This window comes from Pantherophis guttatus, chromosome 4, assembly GCF_059756535.1.
Source record: "Pantherophis guttatus breed Tessera chromosome 4, ASM5975653v1, whole genome shotgun sequence".
NCBI lineage: Eukaryota > Metazoa > Chordata > Lepidosauria > Squamata > Colubridae > Pantherophis > Pantherophis guttatus.
This window is the reverse complement of record NC_142066.1, coordinates 781,377-797,544: the sequence shown is the minus strand read 5'-3', so window position 1 is coordinate 797,544 and position 16,168 is coordinate 781,377. Positions and strand designations below refer to the sequence as shown.

The window sequence follows — 16,168 nt, the reverse complement described above, 5'->3', positions numbered from 1 at the left end:
TTGTATTTATGCCAGCCTCTAGAGCAGGGCTCTCCAATCTTGGCAATGTTAAGCCTAGAGAACTTCAACTCCCAGAATTCCCCAGCCAGCAAAGCTGGAGACCCCTGCTCTAGATGTCTCTTTTGTTTTGTTTTTTAAAAAAGATCGCTTTTTGCTTGCTGAGCTGCAAAATGCAAATTCTGAATTGTTCAGGTGGAAGGAGTCCGGGCAGGTACCTGTTCATGCTACCACGTTTTAGGATTAAAAGCTTTTTGGTAGTAAAATTAGAGATTGTATTAAATGTAATAAAGTGCGATGTTATTACATTGAGCAAAATGCGATTTTATTAAATTTAAAGATGTTTGACTTTATTACGCTTAATTAAAAAAATCATTTTTATTCCATTTAATACAATTTCATGAAACAATTCCTGTTTTTTTTTTAATAAAATGTGTAAGGCAAAGGGCCACCAGATCCTCCCTGAATTTTGGTTACTGTGGACAATTGTGGTTCTCTCGGATCAAGTCAACAAAAGCTGATTTATATCATGGCCAAGAGAATTTAATTCAAGGCCGGAGATCCTGATCTGCTTGGAAATATGTTTAAGGAATTACGAGACGGAGAGCCAGTTTGGTATCAGGTTCGAAATCGGGAACCTGTGAATTCTAGACTTGGCTTAGGCCCGAAAACCAGCTGGGCGACTTTGAGCCAGCCACTTTCTCACAGCCCCAGGAAGGAGGCAATGGCAAACCACTTTTGAGGAAAAACTTGCCAAGAAAAATGGGGGGGTGCCCTGATGATGTGACAATGTTCTCCACCCTGTCAGTCCCCCAAAAATCCATTACCCCAATCCGTTTACAAGTAGTCCTCGACTTACGACAACAACTGAGCCGAAAATATCTGTTGCTAAGTGAGACAGTTGTTAAGTGAGTTTTGATCCATTTTACAACCTTTCTTTCCACGGTGGTTAAGTGAATCACCGCAGTCGTTAAGCGAGTCACACGGTGGTTAAGTGAATCTGGCTTCCCTGTTGACTTTGCTTGTCAGAAGGTCGCAAAAGGGGATCATGTGACCTTGGGACACGGCAACCGTCATAAATACGAGTTAGTTGCCAAGTGTCTGAATTTTGGGGATGCTGCACAGGTTGTAGGTGTGAAAAAGAGTCCTGAGCAGTGGAGGGATCCAGCCGGTTTCAGGCAAACCTCACACGGCCCGTTTTGGCTCCCAGGTAAGTGCAGGGAGGCCGACTCATAAATCCCTTTTTCAGTTCCGCTGGAACTTGAAACTGTCACGAAATGAGGACTACCTGTAGAGATTCAACCTTTAAAACCGAATTTTTTACACGGTGGCTTCAGTCAGTGCTGAATTTCCCCAGTCGGCCATGATTTGACTGACACCTGCCAGGCAGGTGAGAGAAATGATTGATAATTTTAGTTTTTAATAAGACGGGGGCCAAATTATTGAATATATTTTTAAACTGCTTTTAAGTTTTTTGTATATGTGTGTTTTAGTGTTGGCTGTGCACTGCCCTGAGTCGTTCGGGAGAAGGGCGGTATAAACATTTAAATAAATTAAATAAAGAATGAATGAATGAATGCAGCTCTCCATCTACCAGGCCTTCGTCAACATCAAAGAAAAAAAAAAGTCAATTAGCTTTTTATTCCATCGTGCAATAAACATTTGCAGCCGCTGACGGATTAACCAAGAAGGAGCAACGAGCGAGTGGAAGGCTGGCTGGAGGAGGAGTGAAAGAAGGAAGGAAGGAAGAAAAGGAGGGGTGCAGGATTCCTGTCTTATTACATAGCAATAAATCAATTCCATTTATAGCAGACCTTGCTGCTGATAAATCCGGGCAGGGGGGGGGAGAAGGAGGGGGGGTGGGCCAAGAAGGGGGCTGTGATTTCATTGGGGGAGGGGGGGGAGTAAATAATTAACCCGGGAGGCACGAAGGGTTTTGCTATTCTATTGCATAGCAATATTCCAATAATTCATAGTGAACCCTGTCACTGATAAATTAAGAATCGGGGAGGAAAAGTGGGGAGGAAAGGAAGAGGAAAAAGGGGCGGGGCTGCAACGAAACCCCTCTGCGTGTGCAACTCACACGCGTGTGCTTGCACAAAAGACAAAAGTGCAACGCCGTTTGCCAAAAGGATCTGCTTTGCGAGGACTTTTGGGGGGTGGGGTAACTAGAGATGGAGCCGAGGGGAGCATCCGAGAGACTCTAAACACCAGAGCTGACATTAGGGGCCACAGGGGGACCCCCGGGCCCGGATTGGGGGTCTCGGCTCAGAAGTTGTTGTCGATGTTCCACACGTCCCCGCTGAGGGCATTGGCGGCCCCCTGCAGCGTCCAGGTGACGAGGGCCAGTTGTCGGCGGAAGAGACCTTCGTCAAACTTTTCCGGGGCGTCCCGCAGGAGGCTGACGTGCTCCAGGAGGGCCCTCAGGGTGTGGGGGCCCCGGCCGTGGATGATGTGGCGGAAGGGGGTCTCGGTCACTGCCACATATTGAGAGAGGAAGTAGAATTCCACCTGGAGGAGGGAAGCACAGGGACGCGTCCTTTGGGGCCTGGTGGGGGGGAGCCACGGACCCCAAAGGGCCACTGCTGGGCTGAGGGATTGGGACCCCCAGAGCTACCAATCTATGATCTTGCAGGATTTGGGTCCAGGGGCTTTTTTTTCCTGCCTAATAAATGTTATTCTGGCAGCAATGAAAGCAGCTACTTCTGCTTATGAAAGTAGCTACCTCTGAAACGCAGTCTTTTCTGAGTTTGCAGCTTTAAGAGGGGTGGACTGCAACTCCCAGAATTCCCCAGCCAGCTTTGCTGGCTGGGGAATTCTGGGAGTTGCAGTCCACCCCTCTTAAAGCTGTAAAGCTTGGAAAACAGTTGGAAATACCTGAAGTTAGTGACTCAACAAGAATCCCCCCTCCCCAAATTCGATCCCAGCTACAACCCACTTTTTCCACCCAAGTGCAATTCCCTTGGGGGGGGGGAGAAGAGAGGGGAAACATTGCCCCCTCCCACAGTTCTTGGCAATTTGCAGGCCAGCAGCCCCCGAGCCCTCCAAGACCCCCCCCTTGGCCTCACCCGCATTATGCGGACGTTGAAGATCCGCAGCAGCCGCTCGTTTTGCTCCTCCGAGGTGTAGATGTCCCTGCGCAACTTCTCGGCGGCCCGCGCATAATCCCCCCTTGCCGAATACATCCACTGCAGGGTGAGACCCCGACTCTGGGCGAGGGAGAAGCAGAGGGGGAAGGGTGTGAAGCCCGGGTATAGGGTTCCGAGGGGTGGGGGCAGAGGAGAGAGGCCCAGCAGCATCACCTGGCAGGTGGCGCCACAGGTGAGCAGGCCTGTTTCTCACCTGTGCGCCCCCTGCTGGATACAAGTAAGCTGAGTTTTCCCTGGGAGGACCGGATGCTAAAAATCAAATTATTTGAAAAGGTGGCACTACTAGGCTCTCTCTGCTTTGGGGCCACTGTGGGGTGCAACCTGGCTCTCCGCCTGCAACATGGAGTGGGTATGAAATTGGAGACATTCTCCCCCCCCCCTCAAATTCTCAGATGCACAGACGCTCAAATCTCCATTTTGGGGAGCACTGTTAGAGAAAGCTTTGCAGAAAATGCTCCCCAAATACTGATGGGCCAATTTGGTTTGGGGTGAAAGCATCAGGCTAGGAACCAGGAGACAGTGAGGTCTAGTCAGGCACCAAAGACAGCTGGGTGACTTTGGGCCAATCACCAGGAGACAGGGAGTTCTATTCCTGCCTTTGGGCCAATCACCAGGAGACAGGGAGTTCTAGTCCTGCCTTTGGACCAATCACCAGGAGACGGGGAGTTCTAGTCCCTCCTTGGCATGATAGCCAGCTAGGTGACCATGGGCCAAACTCCAGGAGACTGGGAGTTCTAGTTCCGTTTTAAGCAGGAAAGCCAGCTAGGTGACTGTGGGCCAAACTCCAGGAGACAGGGAGTTCTAGTCCCGCCTTTGGGCCAATCACCAGGAGACGGGGAGTTCTAGTCCCTCCTTGGCATGATAGCCAGCTAGGTGACCATGGGCCAAACTCCAGGAGACTGGGAGTTCTAGTTCCGTTTTAAGCAGGAAAGCCAGCTAGGTGACTTTGGGCCAATCACCAGGAGACAGGGAGTTCTAGTCCCGCCTTTGGGCCAATCACCAGGAGACGGGGAGTTCTAGTCCCTCCTTGGCATGATAGCCAGCTAGGTGACCATGGGCCAAACTCCAGGAGACTGGGAGTTCTAGTTCCGTTTTAAGCAGGAAAGCCAGCTAGGTGACTGTGGGCCAAACTCCAGGAGACAGGGAGTTCTAGTCCTGCCTTTGGACCAATCACCAGGAGACGGGGAGTTCTAGTCCCTCCTTGGCATGATAGCCAGCTAGGTGACCATGGGCCAAACTCCAGGAGACTGGGAGTTCTAGTTCCGTTTTAAGCAGGAAAGCCAGCTAGGTGACTTTGGGCCAATCACCAGGAGACAGGGAGTTCTAGTCCCGCCTTTGGGCCAATCACCAGGAGACGGGGAGTTCTAGTCCCTCCTTAGGCATGATAGCCAGCTAGGTGGGCCAAACTCCAGGAGACTGGGAGTTCTGGTTCCGTTTTAAGCAGGAAAGCCAGCTAGGTGACTTGGGGCTAATCCCCAGCACGAAAGTAACTGGGTGATTTCGGTCGGCCGCTCTCTTTCAGCCCACCTCACAGGGTTAGTTCTTCCTAACCATGAGAGAGGCTGGGGAGGGGAGGGGAGGGGAGGGGGAGGGCAGGCGCCCACCTTCAGCTGGGCATTGAACTGGTTGAAGTGGGCGATCTCCTGCAGGAGGACGTCTCCATAGCACCAGTAGTCGAGGGGCAGCAGGTGGTCGTGGCTCAGCTTGATGAGCAGGTGTCCCACCACCTCGGCCACGGTCTTGGCCACGGCGGGCAGGCGCCCCTGGAGAACCCGGTTGAGGTGGTCGTAGGTGTCCAGCATGGTGTTGAGGAAGGGGTACGGGCGCGAGTCCTGCGGGGGCAACAGGGCAAAACCTGCAGACCCTGCCTCTGCCCCCAATGGGGAAGGGGCCGGGGGTCCTATTCCCCTGAGGGTGCCCCCTCCAGAACGGAGGGGAGGGGGGAAAGATAATGACCATTGCTATGGGCAGAAGATCCCAACACTGTCCGTTTCTAGGTGGTCCTCGACTTACAACCGCTTGCTTGTGATCGTTTTTCACACTTATGACCGTCACAGCATCCTTATGGTCAAGTGATCAAAATTCGGACACTTGGCAACTGACTCGTATTTACGACAATCCCAGTGTCCCGGGTGTGTGTGTGTCATGTATCCCCTTTTGCGACCTTCCGCCAAGACAAGTCAATGGGTTCACTTAACAACTTCAGTGATTCCTTTAACATCCGTGGTGAAGAAAGGTCGTAAAACAGGGCAAAACTCCCTTAACGACTGTCTCAGTTAGCGACAGAAATTTTGGGCTCAGCTACGCTCGTAAGTGGAGGACTACCTGCACGTCAGTCTCGCACAGGGTGGGTGGGTGAGGGGTTGCCCCATTTTGGGCAAGGGGGAGGGTGGGCATCTCACCTCTGCAAAAGAGAACTCCACTGCCGGGACCCCCCCGAAAGAGGTGAAGGCGAAGGCGCTGCTGTCCATGGGAAGGGGCTGGATGCTGAGAAGGGAGAGAAGCCACCAGGGTCAAGGGGGGGGTCAAAGGGAGGGGGGGATTCCAGAAATGGCAGTTAGGGAGATTTTGAGCCCCTAGAAACCAGCGGGATTCGTTTCGCCCCGTGTTTCTCTCAACCATGACAGTGTAAAGATGGGTGGACTTCAACTCCCAGAATTCCCCAGCCAGCAAGGAATTCTGGGAGTTGAAGTCCACCAGTCTTAACGGGGCCAACTTTGGAGTCAGCCAGATGGGGAATTCTGGGAGTTGAAGTCCAACCTGCTTTTAAGTTGCCAAGGTTAAGAAATAACCGATTAAGCCCCTGTTTTGTTTTTTTTACTCTGATTATTGTCCAATTTTTAGCTGGCCAGTTCTGGAGCTCAGCCCTGATGGGAGGGGAACCAAGGGGGGGGGGGTCTCAAAATAGGGGTGTAAATCCTTCTTACCCCTCGTTTTCCCAGCGCTGGCCCTGCTCGGTCATCTGCTCGAAGATGCTTTGACCACTGCGATTAGGACTGTCCACCTGAAGGAAGGAAGTTGGGGATGGATAGCCCCACGGAGACCCTTTTGTCCTGCCCCCCCCCACCTGCCCCATCCGCCCATTCCCCAAAAGGAGGGGGCTCCTCACCTGCTTAATGACGCTCTCGATGAGGCTGATCAGGGCAGGGCTGGTCTTAGCCAGTAATCTGTCATCCCCTGCGAAGAGACCAGGGCCAAGGATCTAGTCCTCATTGAGAACTTTTTTCTGTGCCTCTCCCAGCCTGTTTTCCACCTGGCTGGGGATAAGGGCAGTTGGGGGCCTCTATCCCCTTAGCAGCCTCGGATGGCAATGGGGAGGGTCTTTCCACAAACTCCCTTGGGCAGCTGAGCCTGACTTCCCTCCCCCCACCCTCAAGGCCAGCAGTCTCTTGGGGGTGGGTGGGCTGCCTGCCTCCCCCTCCCCACTCACCCAGGACCGCATTGTCCAGGCTGATGTAGGCAGCGGCCTTCAGGTGGAGCATGGTCAGGTACCCCTGAAGAGATCAGAGTCTGCCTTAAAAGGGGGTTAGAAGTAGGGGGCTTCCCCCATTCAGAGACCCTCCGTGGGGCAGCCAGGAGGAGGAGCCCCCCTGCTCCCATGGCTGAGGCCCCCTGATTAAGAGGTCTGGTCCGTGGGCTGCCCAAGAGACAGACAGGTGGGGAGGAGGGCTTTGGGGGGGCACGTCCGATTGGTGGGTTCCCAGCGCACCCCTCTTTCACATACAACTTGCCTGCAGAAGTTGCGAATGCTCCAACACTGGAAGTTTTTAAGAAGAGGTTGGATTTGTCTGAAGTGGTGGAGGGTTTCCTGCCTGGGCAGGGGGTTGGACTAGAAGACCTCTAAGGTCCCTTCCAACTCTCTTATTCTATTCTATACCCTGAGAAAGGGGCACAGCCCAGCGTGTCTCATACCTGCCCCCTGGGCTGCCCACGGCGCGCCCAGCCACACTTACCTCCAGCCACTCGGTGGAGCCCACGCTGCCAAAATCGCCCGCATCCCAGCTCACAAAGAGCAGGCTTCTCCGTAGCTGGAACCCTGCAGTGTAGGACACGGGATCTCCATCACTCCTAGGCAGCTTCTCTCGAACTCGTGACCTCCTCCCCCGCGGCGCCAAAGTGGCCCCCAACAGCTGCGGGGACCCAAAAGGGAGCCCTGAGGTCCATTGCCTTTGAAAGCGGCCCTCTCACATTTTACAGGCCGTCCTCGATTTACAACCCTTCATTTAGTGATCGTCGGAAGTTACAACGGCACTGAAAAAGTGACTTGGCAAGTGACTCATATTTATGACGGTTACAATGTCCTGAGTCACGTAACCTTGTGACGAGCAAAATCAAGGGGGGAGCCGGATTCGCTTAACGTCCATGTGGAAGAAAGGGAGCAAAATAGGCAAAGCTCACTTCACAACTGTCTCACTTAGCGACAGAAATTTCAGGTGGTCGTAAATCAAGGACTACCTGTATGGCAGGGGGACTCTGGGGTCTTATGAAGTGACCCTCCCACCCCACCCTTCCATGCCTCCGTCGTGGCCTTACCGTTCTGCACCATGGCGACAAACGTCCGGGCCAGTTCGAGCAAAATGGCCGTGCCCACTCCGGACCGGGCAGCTCCGGGCCCCAGGGAGTCCCTCTGGGCCCCCACGATCAGATAGTGATCTAGCAGGTCCGAAGCAAAGGAACAAAAGGATCACAGGAGATCAGTCTCACTTGCAGGAACCCCAAAGCTCCCTTCTCTCTTCCTTGCCGACCCACCCCGAACTCCGTGCCCGCTGTACCGGGTTCAAATTTGCCCTCAATGCAGCCAAAAACGTTGTTAATCATCACCGACTGCTGGATGTTGTGCACCCCGAGCTGCAGGCGGAAACTGGGGCCCCCGGGGCCGAGCAGGTAGGGGACCTCCGGAAGGTGACCCCTCCAGGCCGAGGGGGCCGGGGGTCCCGTCAGCTGCCTGCAAAGGGAACCAGAAACGAACATGCGCCATCTGAAAGTGGGCACAGCTCCCCCGTTTCCATCCTTCGCCCCACTCAACGGTGCCCCCCCAAACCGCCCAGCTACACACCGGAGCAGGCGGGCAGCCACGGCGGCGCTTATGGGGTGAGCCGGGATCGTGGGCAGCCCCGAAGATCTTACGGGGGGAAACTGGGTGTGGTTGAAGGACGGGAAGCCAGGGCTGTAAGGATCTCCAGCCCCCATATGAACCTGCAAGAGGGGGAAGAAAAGCTGAGAAAGCCACTCAGAGCCTCCCTCGGCCAAGGCAGTCTACCCCGGAGCAGGCTGCAGCAGGGGCTCTCCGCTTCCACCGCCTGCTCGATGGCCCCCGATGCATTGGGAGGGCCCCGGCAGGGAGCAGAATGCAAAATGGGGAGGGGGCAGGTTCAACAGCTGCTTCTGACCTCCCCCCCCTCAAATCTACTCACATGCCCGTAAATGCTGATGTTAGGGAAAAGGCCCAGTTTACGGGGGTCTTGGGGGATGTCGCTGGGGTCCGGGTAGATGAGGATGCCCTTCGCCTGGCTAGCCTCTGCGTTGGCCACCTGGGGGGGGGAGAAAGTACTCAGAATGACCCTTCCCCTTTCATGACCCCCCATCCCTTCCTCAATGTCCCCCGAGTCTGTTCTGCATGATTCCCAACCGAGCCCCCCCTTTGTCTCCCCTTCCCACAGGGAGGGTGCTTTGGATGTGTCCCCCCCTCCCCAATTGCAAGAGGTCACCTGTCCTCCCCCCTCTGCACAGCTGCACCTTCGGGGGTCCAGAAACCGCACCTGTCCCCCCGACAGGTGAACCTTCCAGAGATGCCCACAAACCAGCAGCCATGGCCGGAATCTTTCTGCCCCGGGATTGGGGTGGGGGGTGTCTGTTAGAGGGCTGCGGTGGCCTAGAGGTGGAGCTCTGGCCTCACAATCAGGAGGCTGTGAGTTCGATCCTACGTAGAGGCAGATATTTCTCTCTCTGAGCACAATGAGAATTTATCTGCTGAACAAAACTCCGCAATGGTGACAGGAAGGGCATCTGGCCAGTAAAACCCTCAGCTCCATTCAGTTGCCCACCCCAGAAGAGATTTATGGGGTCATTAAAAGATGATGATGATAATAGGGGACGGTGCCTACGGTGTTGGGGTGAAGCCTGGCTCACCTTCTCGGCGTAGCTGATTTTCCCAACGCGAACGATGACCAGGTGTCCCCGTGGACTCAGCCCCTGCTGCTCCAGCACCCCAAAGTCCTCCCTGCGCCCGTAGTTGGCAAAGACAAGGCCGCCCTGAGGATGGGGAGGGGGGAAAGATGCTCAGAGGAAGGGGGGAACCCTTCAAGTGGGGGGTGGGGGTGGGGCGGAGAATTCCCTCCCCAAAGGATGAGACAATGCAAAACCACCAGCCCCCCTCCTGGGCTCTTCTGAGCCAAGGATTTTATTGGAACTTCTCTCGAAGAGCTGCCAGCCCTGGGTGAAGTCTATCTTAATCCCTCGTTTGTATTTTTCATTCCTCCACTGACTCAGGGATGCTCCAACGACATGCGACAATCCATTTAGTGACTGTGCGAAGTTACAACAGCCCTGAAAACAGGGACTTGTGATTGTTTTTCACACTTATGTCCATCGCAGGCACGGGAGCAAAATTCAGACGCTTGGCAACTGACTCGTATTTATGACGATTGCAGTGTCCCGGGGTCATGTGATCTCCTTTTGTGACCTTCTGAGTCACAAAAGTCAATGGGGAAGCCAAATTCACTCAACAACCACCTGGCTAAGATTAACTACTGCAGGGATTCACTTAACAACCGTGATGAGAAAGGTCGTAAAATGAGGCAAAGTTCACTTAACAACTGTCTAGCTTAGCATCAGAAATTTCGGGTTCAATCGTGGTCATAATTTGAGGACTACCTGTATGCTAAAGTTATAATCTGTGGACTTTGATTCCCAGAATTCCTCAACCAGCTCCTGGGAATTCTGGGAGTTGAAGTCCAGAAGTGTTAAAGTGGCCGAGTTTGGAGACCCTCCCCTTCCTCTGGACCCCCTGACCAGACTGGGTGGACTGGAGAGGATTTGTACCCCTGCGTCTCTGTATCTGTACCTCAAATGTGCCCTGTTTGTGTCTGCGGGTTTGAAGGGAGTGTTGCCCAGTGGGCAGAGCAGCGGGCATTACCACGACGGTGCCAGAGGCGCTGTAGGGGCAGTAAACCTCTGGATCCTCCAGCTGCAGCTCTTCTATCAGGACCCCGTTGGCGTCCACCCGGTGAAGGAAGTTGGGTCGCCCCCTGAAATAAAGGCGGGTGCAGGAAGGGTTAAAAGGCCCACCAGCCCTTGTTCCCCCCCCCCCAGTAACCCCCAGTATCAGCCATACTGACCGGTCGGGGCGCTGCAGCCCCACGTAGTGGCTATCGGTCCAGCTGTGGTCCATGCCAAAGGAGGTGAAGGCTGCCAGGACGTGGCTGGAGAGGGCGTCCAGACGAGGGGAGCCCGGAGGGTGGGGACCCTCACTCACTTTTCTGCCGGGGAGGGGAGATACGATGGTGATAATGATGGCGATATCAATTATTAATTATAATCATATGAATTATAAATATTTTAACAATGAATAATATAATATAATAATTATCATTTGTTGTTATTGATGTTATTATTATTATTCTTTATTTATTAAATATGAAACTCAGTCAACATTCAAAAATGCATTATTATTATTATTATTATTATTATTATTATTATTATTATTATTATTATTATTATTATTATTATTATTATTATTATTATTATTATAGTATACACACAAACGAGATGACCATGCTGGATTTCGTATCCCAAATCACTAGTCAAACACTTCCCAAGGGTGGTATTATTATTATTATTATTATTATTATTATTATTATTATTATTATTATTATTATTATTATTATTATTATTATTATTATTATTATTTGGTCTGTCTCTCCCTAGGGCTACTTTAGGCAACTCAACCATCACAAAAACCCCAAAGAAATAAAAAGGAGTTTTAAAAGGTAAAATTATAGAAAAATTAAAAAAAAACAAGGAAAAAGAAGGAATATTTAAAAAATATACATCAATATGGTTAGCAAAAAAAAAAAATGCCCTATAAGATGCCCCTCCTCACTCGGGAGGGGTCCTCTCTTTTGCATGTGACCCCCAAATACACACACACACACCCCACATTTCCAGCAGGAAGTTCCTGTTGCAGAGATGGGAGAAATTCAGGGGGTCCCTTAAAAGTGACAGATGCCAAGAGGGCCCGTCCTGTTGCTTGCTTGGCTGGGAGACCTGCCCCCCCCATGACTGAGGGGGAGAGGAAATCCCTCCCCTGGATGTCCCCCCCCCAGTTGTCCAGAGGTCCCCCTGCCATCCCCCTCTTTCCTTGGGTCCCCTCACCGGATGGTCTCCTCGATCTTCTCCTCGTTGAGATACTTCTGGAACATCTCCCTCAAGTCGCTCCAGTAGAGAGGGGGAGGCCCCCGGGGGTCCTCAGCTGGCCGGTAGGGCCCGTCCTCGTTGACCATGGGCAAGAAATCCCCGCAGGCCGTGCAGGACCCCCTCCGGGAAGAGACGTACCCCAGGAGGAACCCTGCAGGGGGGCAGCAGAGAAGGGGGGCCGTGGTTAAGGGATGGGGGGCGAAGGGCAGGCAAGTTGAAATCTGGAGGGTCCGAGGCCAACCGAGCCAGACATCATCTCCACTGGGGCTTGGAGAAGACCCCCCCTCCCAAAGATGGCGGTCCCTAGGAAAAACACACAGGGGGCCCTTTGGGACCCCCACCCAGTATTGGGGACTCAAAAGGAAGACCATCTCATTGGTCTAATCCCACTGGAATTGTTTGGGGCACAACTCTGAGTGAGGGGGGCAAATCCAGATGGCAGAGGGACAGGGACAAGAGGCTGGCAGGGGGTCCGGAGCCCCTTCCTCACCTACGATGAGCAGGAGAAGGCCCACCAACACCAGGTAGACCCACGTCTTCCACCGGTTCGGCCGCGGAGGGGGGGACCCAGCCTTCTGGCTGCGGGACGGGGGGGCGCTGGGCCCCTCGGCTTCCTCCATCTTGATCTGAAGCCCCCCCGGGTTTGGGTCCCCATCGTCTTCGGCTGCGTTGCGGTAAATGGTGTAGGACCTCTGCCCAGGTTTTTGCCTGATCTGGAATAAAGAGCGGGAGACCAGCCATCGCTTCTCAGAATAGAATTAGAACAGAATAGAATAGAATAAGAATTAGAATTAGAATAGAATAGAATTAGAATTAGAATTAGAATTAGAATTAGAATTAGAATTAGAATAGAATAGAATAGAATAGAATAGAATTAGAATAGAATAGAATAGAATTAGAACAGAATAGAATAGAATAGAATTAGAATAGAATAAGAATTAGAATTAGAATAGAATAGAATTAGAATAGAATAGAATAGAATAGAATTAGAATTAGAATTAGAATAGAATAGAATTAGAATTAGAATTAGAATAGAATAGAATAGAATACAATAGAATAGAATAGAATTAGAATAGAATAGAATTAGAATAGAATAGAATAGAATAGAATAGAATAGAATAGAATAAGAATTAGAATTAGAATAGAATAGAATTAGAATTAGAATTAGAATAGAATAGAATTAGAATAGAATAGAATTAGAATAGAATAGAATAGAATTAGAATAGAATAAGAATTAGAATTAGAATAGAATAGAATAGAATAGAATAGAATTAGAAATAGAATAGAATAGAATAGAATAGAATTAGAATTAGAATTAGAATTAGAATAGAATGGAATAGAATAGAATTAGAATTAGAATAGAATTAGAATAGAATAGAATAGAATTAGAATTAGAATTAGAATTAGAATTAGAATAGAATAGAATAGAATAGAATTAGAATTAGAATTAGAATAGAATTAGAATAGAATTAGAATAGAATTAGAATATAATAGAATAAGAATAGAATAGAATAAGAATAAGAATAAGAATAAGAATTAGAATAAGAATCTTTTATTGGCCAAGTGTGATTGGACGCACAAGGAATTTGTCTTCGGTGCATACATTCTTAGGGTGCTCAGCCGGTCTACCTCGCAGGGGTGTCATTCCAGGAATACCAGGGAGCGTGTTGGTGGCTTTAAGGGGGTCGGGGTGGGTCAGGAGGGGGGAATCAGGGCTTCCCAAACTTACCACTCGCTGCAGGCGGGCTGTCCAAACCTCCATTGTCCCCAGTCGGTCCCCGAGCAGCCCTGCTGAGAGAGGCAGGCAGAAATTCTTGAGGGCTCCACCAGTGCCAGGCAGTTATCAGGGCACACCCTGCCTCCCCCGGGCCCTGAGGGAGACGTGTCTGCTGCAGCCGCCTTATCAGCACCAGGCACTCGGAAGGGGGTTATCGGGTGGCGCAGGCGGGAGTCCACCCGGTCTCGAGGTTGGACCCTGCGCAGAAGGTGGGCACGTGGGGAGGGTACGTCCCCCAAATCTCCCTTAGCTGGTTGCAAAGCAGGGGTGTCCAACCCTGGCCCCTTTTTAAGGCTTGTGGACTTCAACTCCCAGAATTCCCCAGCCAGCAAAGCAGCAAAGCCGACTGAGGAATTCTGGGAGTTGAAGTCCACAGGTCTTAAAGGGGCCAGAGTCGGGCACCCCTGGTCTACAACCTCCTTCAAACCTCCCCAGAGCTGGCCTCTTGCTACGCGCGCCTTCTTGCTGAGGTTTTCCCCACCAACAGTCCAGCCCAGAGCTTTGTGATCTCCTGGTGGTGCCCCGACCACCAGGGCCAGAATTAGCTCCCTTGGCATCCAAGCGAACAGGCCTCATAGTTTACACTGACTTGCTCAACAAAAGGGTTAATTGGGGTTCACTGTGCCCAGCTTTCAGCCACCTGCCCTACATCCCGGGGTCCGCTATGGGGCTGGGGTGTCCCTCTCCCCAGGAACAAAAACTATACAACATCAATAGGGGTCGGAGTTGTGCAGCAAAAGGACCACAACCTGTTTTTTGTATGGGAAAAAATGCCTTGGGTGGGGAAGGAGAGAGCTGCACCGGGTGAACATCTGCCTGACTGACCGCTTGTGAAAGGCCGATGGGGGGCGGGAGAGGGGCGAAGAGTGCTTTTTCCACCACCCCCCATCCGGCTTCAATTGCCACGTGCACAAAAATTGTTTACTTGCTCTTGCAACACCCGATTGCTAAAGCTGGTCTACCTTTGTGGGGAGGGGGAACCCAGGGGTCACTCAGACGGCCCCAGTTTTTGCTCTTCCGGAGACTCCAGTCCCCCCGCCATCACCCCCAAGCCTCCTTCTGGATGGGCCCCTCATCCCTGCACAGACCCAAGAATCCCTTTGGCCTGGAGGGGGGAGGGGGCGCCTCCGAAAATGGGGCAGGAGAAATTGTGGGGCAGCCGTTTGATTCCCTTAATTTAAATTCTGCTCAAAGCTAATAAAAGAGTTGAGGGTTTGGCTGCGTTCGCAACCCCCCCACAAAAAATATCCTCAAATGAATCCCCCCCATTGGGGTTGGCACAGAAACCCCTCCCCACATAGACCCCAACAAAACCCCTGGGCTCCCCTGATTAAAACGCTCGTGGGAACGGAGCCTGAGTCCCATTCAGAGGGTCTTGGGGAGGGAAACAGTGCCCCCCAACCACCAAGGAAGAGAAGGAAGGGGTAACGGGGGGGGAGGTAAGGAGGTCCTTGCAGGTACATCCCCCCCTTCCCCAGCTGTGGGTGTCTACGTGTTGTGCAAAATTCAACCCAAAGAGAGACAAAGAATTGGAGGGGAGATATTCACATGGACCCCCCCCCATTCCCCATATCAGATCAATGGTTTTTTGGTGGTGCCAATCACAGCCCCAATTTTTCCGCCTGAGACCCCCCAGTCTAGGTGGACCCAGGGCCCACCGATGCCCCCTCTCCCTCCACAGAGACCCCAACTCACCACTGGCTCTTGGGAGGCCCCTGCCCAGCCGGCCCTGACTGCCCCAGCGGAATTGGGCTGACGGCCCTTGGCCTCCTCCTCGGGCAGCTGCTCCTCCCTCCGGGGCGGCCGTCAGCGTTGCCCCCTCCCAGAGAGGAGCTGACACTCCTGCTGTGCATTGGGGGGGGTGTCAAACCCTGCCTTTTGCTGCCGGGCAGGGGGGCCCCTAAATCAAGCCCCTATTAAACTGCCAAAGCCAGAGAGCTCTGTAAAATGTGGGAAGGGGGGATTGTGTGACATGTACACCCTCAACCCTAAGGGTCCCTGGGGAGGGCAGAGCAGCACCCAGATCTCCCCCACTCCCCAATATGAAACCCCCCCCCACTTTTGCCAGCTTCTCTTCCTGGCACCTTCTAGATGTGTTAGGGTCCCTGGCGATTCTGGGCATCGGGGTCCCCAGGGATCTGCTGGTTTGGGGGTGCCAAAGGGGCTGGACCATCCAACCATGATTGTGGGTGGGTGGGTTTGTGGATGGGAGACCCCCGGCTGCCCTGGAGGCTTTGCTGCTTTGGTAGGGCTGGCTTGTTGCCAGCTGAGCAGAGAGGAATTCTGGGAGTTGAAGTCCACACATCTGGCTGAGGTCCCAAGGAAGGAGGCCCAGTTGATTCGGGCCTCTTGCTCTTTAGCCAGCCCAGCTTCTGGTGGGTTCAGCTTGGCTGCCCCACAGGTGGCATTTTGCCCCCACTTGCCCCCTCCCCTCCTTCCCCCCCCCCACAATAAAAGGCACCCAGTTTCTTGGCCCAACAACTGATCCTCCAGAGACCAGCAGAGTCCATCTGGGGGGCATTATGGCTACTGTAGAGAAGCGGTAGTTCCACAGGTAGAGCACCTCCCGGACCCTGTTGGGGTGCAGGCTGAAAAGCTAATTCAGCAGAGGAAGTTGGCTGGGGAAGGCTCCTTGGGGCAGGCAGCTATAGGTGATCTATTTATTTTATTTATTTATTTTCATTTATTTATATGCCACCCTTCTCCCAAAGGACTCAGGGTGGCGAACACAAATTAAAAACATACAATAATAAAAAAATCCTAATTAAAAACCAATTAAAACAGGATAAATAAATATTTGCCCTGCCCGGTGCGGTTCCAGGCCTTGCCA

The 16,168-nt window shown here is 52.2% G+C and overlaps 1 protein-coding gene across 2 annotated transcripts; it reads right to left on the bottom strand.

The window, feature by feature from the left end:
• Positions 1 to 1,623: 1,623 nt before the first annotated feature.
• Positions 1,624 to 15,104, bottom strand: TFR2 (transferrin receptor 2). 2 transcript variants are annotated; one of them, XM_087893768.1, is made up of 19 exons: positions 15,034 to 15,104; positions 13,291 to 13,352; positions 12,052 to 12,274; positions 11,520 to 11,712; positions 10,484 to 10,624; positions 10,282 to 10,393; positions 9,276 to 9,398; positions 8,561 to 8,677; positions 8,203 to 8,342; positions 7,919 to 8,091; positions 7,680 to 7,799; positions 7,100 to 7,182; positions 6,577 to 6,640; positions 6,256 to 6,323; positions 6,074 to 6,150; positions 5,549 to 5,633; positions 4,751 to 4,978; positions 3,066 to 3,206; positions 1,624 to 2,508 (listed from the first exon to the last, which is right to left on the bottom strand). In XM_087893768.1, the coding sequence occupies exons 2-19, from the start codon at positions 13,321 to 13,323 to the stop codon at positions 2,266 to 2,268; spliced, it is 2,364 nt and encodes a 787-aa protein (XP_087749894.1). In that variant the 5' UTR covers positions 13,324 to 13,352; positions 15,034 to 15,104; the 3' UTR covers positions 1,624 to 2,265. The 2 variants fall into 2 exon arrangements, with proteins under 2 accessions (XP_087749894.1, XP_087749893.1); XM_087893767.1 differs by having other exon boundaries at positions 13,291 to 13,349; positions 15,034 to 15,099.
• Between the last annotated feature and the right edge of the window lie 1,064 nt (positions 15,105 to 16,168).